Source organism: Carlito syrichta, unplaced genomic scaffold, assembly GCF_000164805.1.
Source record: "Carlito syrichta isolate Samal-C Ts95f unplaced genomic scaffold, Tarsius_syrichta-2.0.1 Scaffold106724, whole genome shotgun sequence".
NCBI lineage: Eukaryota > Metazoa > Chordata > Mammalia > Primates > Tarsiidae > Carlito > Carlito syrichta.
This window is the reverse complement of record NW_007050820.1, coordinates 1,266-5,852: the sequence shown is the minus strand read 5'-3', so window position 1 is coordinate 5,852 and position 4,587 is coordinate 1,266. Positions and strand designations below refer to the sequence as shown.

The following is a 4,587-nucleotide window of genomic DNA, read 5'->3' as shown; positions in this document are numbered from 1 at the left end:
AAAAAAAAAAAAAAAAAAAGAATGTAGGTAGCACAGTGGATCCCAGAAGAGGAATAATTTGGTTGACTTTTGTCACAGCAATTGTACTAGACTATAGGAGACTGTCCTGCAATTTAGTGTCACAGATGGAATTCTGAGTCTCTCAAGTCTCTCCTGCTGTGCAACCTCAGTGAGTTATTTAACCTGAGTCTCAAAGTCCTTGTCTGACTTGGTGGGAGGATTAAGTGAGATGGTGCATACTCGATCACAAGTCACTGCTTTTTGGTGCACAGTGAGAGCTCACCATGGTTCGTGTCATTGTCACCACAATGACAGTTCTCCCACTTGCTAGCAATTGTATTCAATCTCTGAGTGTTTGTTGAATTCCTGCCATGTTCAGGCATTTTCCTCAGTGGGAACAGCCCATCTGCCAATCACCTAGACAGAATAGGAGGCAGCACGTTGGGAGGGATGGCGTGTGCCTGGGCGATCTGGGGCAAGGGGACGGTGGAGTCAGGCTCTGAGGGACAAAGAGAATCTTTCCAAGCCAAGAAATAAGGAGCTGGGGTTAGCTGCGGTGGCTCACGTCTGTAATGCCAGTGCTTTGGGAGGCCAAGGCAGGAGGATCGCTTGAGGCAAGGCATTTGAGACCAGACCAGGCAACATAGTGAGACTCCATCTCTACAAAAATCAGCCAAGTGTGGTGGTGCAGGCCTATAGACCCAGCTCTTTGGGAGGTTGAGGCTGGAGGATTGCCTGAGGCTAGGAGTTTGAGGCTGTAGTGAGCTATCACTACACACCAGTTTGGACTATAGAGGGAGACCTTATCTCTTAAAAAAAAAGGTAGTCGGGGAATGAAGAGGGAAGAAAGATTAAGAGGAGGAGAGGGAGAGAGGAAAGGAGAAGAGAAGGGATTCACAGGTAAAGGACAGAGCCAGGACAAACATCCACTTGTCAGGATGAAGAGAATCATCCATCATGACTGAAAAAGCTGTTATTTAAGCTAGTCTTTTTTTTTTTTTTGAGTCAGACTCTCACTCTGTTACCCAGGGTGGAGTGCAGTGGCAAGCTCACGGCCACCGCAGTATTGACCTGCTGGGTTCAGGTGATCCTTCCGTTTCAGCCTTCCAGGTAGCAGAACTACAGGCATGCGCCACCACGCCGGGCTAATTTTTTTTTTATTATTTAGTGTAGAGATGAGGCCTCGCCATGTTGCCCAGGTTGGTCTCGAATCTGTGGGCTCAGGCAATCCTCTCACCTCCGCCTCCCAAAGTGCTAGGATTACAGGTGTGAGCCACTGTGCCCAGCAGCAAACCAGCTGTTATTTAAACTGGCTTGATCAGTACTAAAGAGAAGGATTCGAGCCAGGCTCGGTGGCTCAGCCTGTAATCCTGTGCCTTTGGGAAGCTGAGGTGAGTGGATTGCCTGAGCCCATGGGTTCGAGACCCACCTGGGCAGGCGAGACCTCATCTCTACAATAAATCAAAAAATCAGCTGCACATGGTAGCGCATGCCTGTAATTCCGGCTACTCGGAAGGCTGAGGTGGAAGGATAGCCGGAGCCCAGCAGGTCGAGGCTGCGTTGGCCGGGAGCGGCCACTGCACTCCAGTCTGGGTGACAGAGTGAGACTCCAACTAAAAAAAAAAAAAACCAAAAAAAAAAAAAAAAAAAAGAGAGAGAGAAGAATTCATAACCAAAATGTTATGCATTTTTTCCCCAATGTAGTATTTTGAAAAACTATTTATGTCACCCTACAGTTGGACATAGATTGTTGTATACATATTACACAGCAAAGGCTGATCGAGTGATCTCTAAGTTCCTGCCAACTGGACGCTCGTGTACACAGAAGCTCCCCTGTAAGACTGCCACGAGGGTAAGGACCATCTGTCTGAGAGATGAGCTTGGCAGGGCAAGTAGAGGGCACTGGATGAACATCATCATTGCTCTCCAAACCAAATAAAAAGGGAGGAGTAGAAGAGCCCATTTTAAAACACTTCGCCACAAATATATTAATGACACATTTCATTTATGATCTAATGCCCCTGAGAAGTTGCAAGCTCATACTCCCTTCCAAAAGCGAGCTCCTCTCAGGCTGGGTGTATGGCTCATGCCTGTAATCCCAGCACTTTGGGGGACCGAGGTAGGAGGACTGCTTGAGCCCAGAAGTTGGAGACCAGCCTCGGCATCACAGTAAGACCCTGTCTCTGCAAAAAGTCAAAAATTAGCCAGGTGTGGTGGCCCACGCCTGTAGTCCCATCTACTGGGGAGGCTGAGGTGGAAGGATCGCCTGAGCTCAGGAGGTTAAGGTTGTGGTGGTTGAATCACTGCACTCCAGCCTGGGCAACATAGTGAGATTTTGGCTTGAAAAAAAAAAAAGCTAGCTCCTCTGTCCCTCAACTCACATGCAGTCACCATGTTCTCCTATCTTTACCAGCCTCCTCTTACCTAAAGGGGAAAATTTAAGTGCCTTAACATAAAAGGCAAGGCCACCTTCATGTACATTTCAAGCATCCATCCCTCCCTCATTTATTCTCCATACCCTGCCTCAAATTTCATGACTTTGCAACACCAAGCTCCCAGCAGATCCCACATACGTTACCTTCCTTGTCACTTCCAACCCTCTTCTCCTGTCTGGAGCCTTCCTCTCCCACTTCCTTAACCCACTGTCCAAGTCTCAGCTCAGATGTCCCATTTCCTGGAAGACTATTCTGACCCTCTGGGTAGAGTTGGCTTGCTCCTGCTACCCTCCTCGACCCCTTGTGGCCGCCTCACAAGGCTCTCATGGGTCACTGCTCGTGGCAACCTGGTTGGATGCCTGTGGCATCTCCCATCTGAAGGCCTTATTCATCTGTGCATCTCCAGTTTCTAACACGGCACCTGGCTCAAATAAATGCGTGAATTAATGGAGCGGGACTTGGGAGCTGATGATGACCTCAAGTAAAGGCCATACTTCAGTGGCAATAGACACATAAAGCAGAATTAATACAAGTAAAACCATATTCTTCATCTTCCCCATATTTCTCTTTCTTTCTCTTTCCTCTAGCCTCAGCCTCCCAAAGTGCTGGAATTACCAGCATAAGCCACCATGCCCAGCCTGGTTTTTTTTTTTTTTTTTGAGTTGGAGTCGCACTCTGTCACCCAGGCTGGAGTGCAGTGGCATAGTCACAGCCACCGCAGCCCCGAACTGCTGGGCTCAGGCGATCCTTCCGCCTCAGCCTTCCAAGTAGCTGGAACTACAGGCATGTGCCACCATGCCTAGCTAATTTTTTGGATTTACTGTAGAGGCAAGATCTCATCATGTTGCCCAGGTTGGTCTCAAACTCAGGGGTTCAGGTAATCCTCTCGTCTCTGCCTCCCAAAATGCCTCCTCATGCAGGCCTGAGTCACCGCTCTCAGCTTTTTTTTTTTTTTTTAACTTTATTTTATTATAAAGATGTGGGGTACAAGTCAGGATTAGGTACATAAGTAATCTACATGCAGGTGCAGTTTGGGCCTCCAGCTGGTCCTCACTCACTTCCCCTAGTTTAGGATCAGGTACCCTTTGTGTCATTATGTTCCCTCCTTCCTACCCCAGCAGTGTCCTCATACTTCTCTTTATTCCTGCAATCTCAAAATGGTTTTTCTAAAAAGGAAAAATTTCATATTTGTTAAAGAAGTGACGGCCTCAAATGTATATACAGGCTAGCTAAGCATAACTTCTTATTTTAGGAGGCCGATTGGAAACAAAAGAAACATTGTTAATAAAGAGAACTTCCGTTAAGGAAAGGCAACAGGATGCGGCAAAAATGCCAGAGACTACAGCTTCCAAATGCAGAGGAAATATAGAGACAGATCATGGGAAGAAAACAGAAGATCACGCCAAATTCTCACACTTTCAAGACTCTTCTGAAATACTGTGTGTAATCACTTTGATGTTATTTGTTTTCAAATATCAGGCTGCCAAGGAAAACAGAGACCATGGAAAAGGTAAGTTGAAGTATAGTCAGAAATTGCAAAAGGAAGAACCACTTCAATAAGGGGTCACCAATTAACTTGGAAATCGATATAGTGGGGTGCTGTGTATCTGCACCCTACTACCTCAAGGGGCCTTGACGTACAGACCTACCTTGCAAGAGGGGGACTAAACACTCATATAGGCAGGTTCCATTTCCTAGGTACTTCTTGGAAACTGCCAACAAATAAAAGCTTTAAATTAAGTTTTCTTAGTGACCTGAAATAAGCAATTTATTTCCTTACCATATTTGCTATTCTTTTTTTTTTTTTTGAGTTTCACATTAACTGGAACTTTATTTGCTTAAAACCTAAACATTGTCAGTTTGAGAAGAAATCCACTGTGAAGTGTAGATTCATCTTGCCAATTAAGTTCTAGGGTGGTTTTGTTATTTTTGGATCCTTGGCAAAACTTTACCCAAAAATCAGGATACATGTGTATTTTAAAAACATGAACCATTAGAGGAAGAAATATGAAATCAAGAGTGAGTTCAGTTTTGTAGGCCCCTGCTTTTTTTTTCCCCCCAGCTCCTTAAAAGACTGTAGCAGGATGAAAGGATCACTGGCTCCGAGTCTCTTTGAGATAATAAGTGATGAAATAAAAAAAGAAATCCCACA

General features: G+C 45.6%; 1 protein-coding gene across 1 annotated transcript in view; it reads right to left on the bottom strand.

Moving 5' to 3' along the window:
• The window catches only part of LOC103269896 (monofunctional C1-tetrahydrofolate synthase, mitochondrial), a 121,454-nt gene extending 119,060 nt beyond the window's left edge, over positions 1-2,394 (bottom strand). Inside the window, exon 1 of the mRNA XM_008067456.1 lies at positions 2,382-2,394. Coding sequence (XP_008065647.1) covers positions 2,382-2,394 — 13 coding nt within the window. The remainder of the gene's footprint in view (positions 1-2,381) is intronic.
• Positions 2,395-4,587: the final 2,193 nt, after the last annotated feature.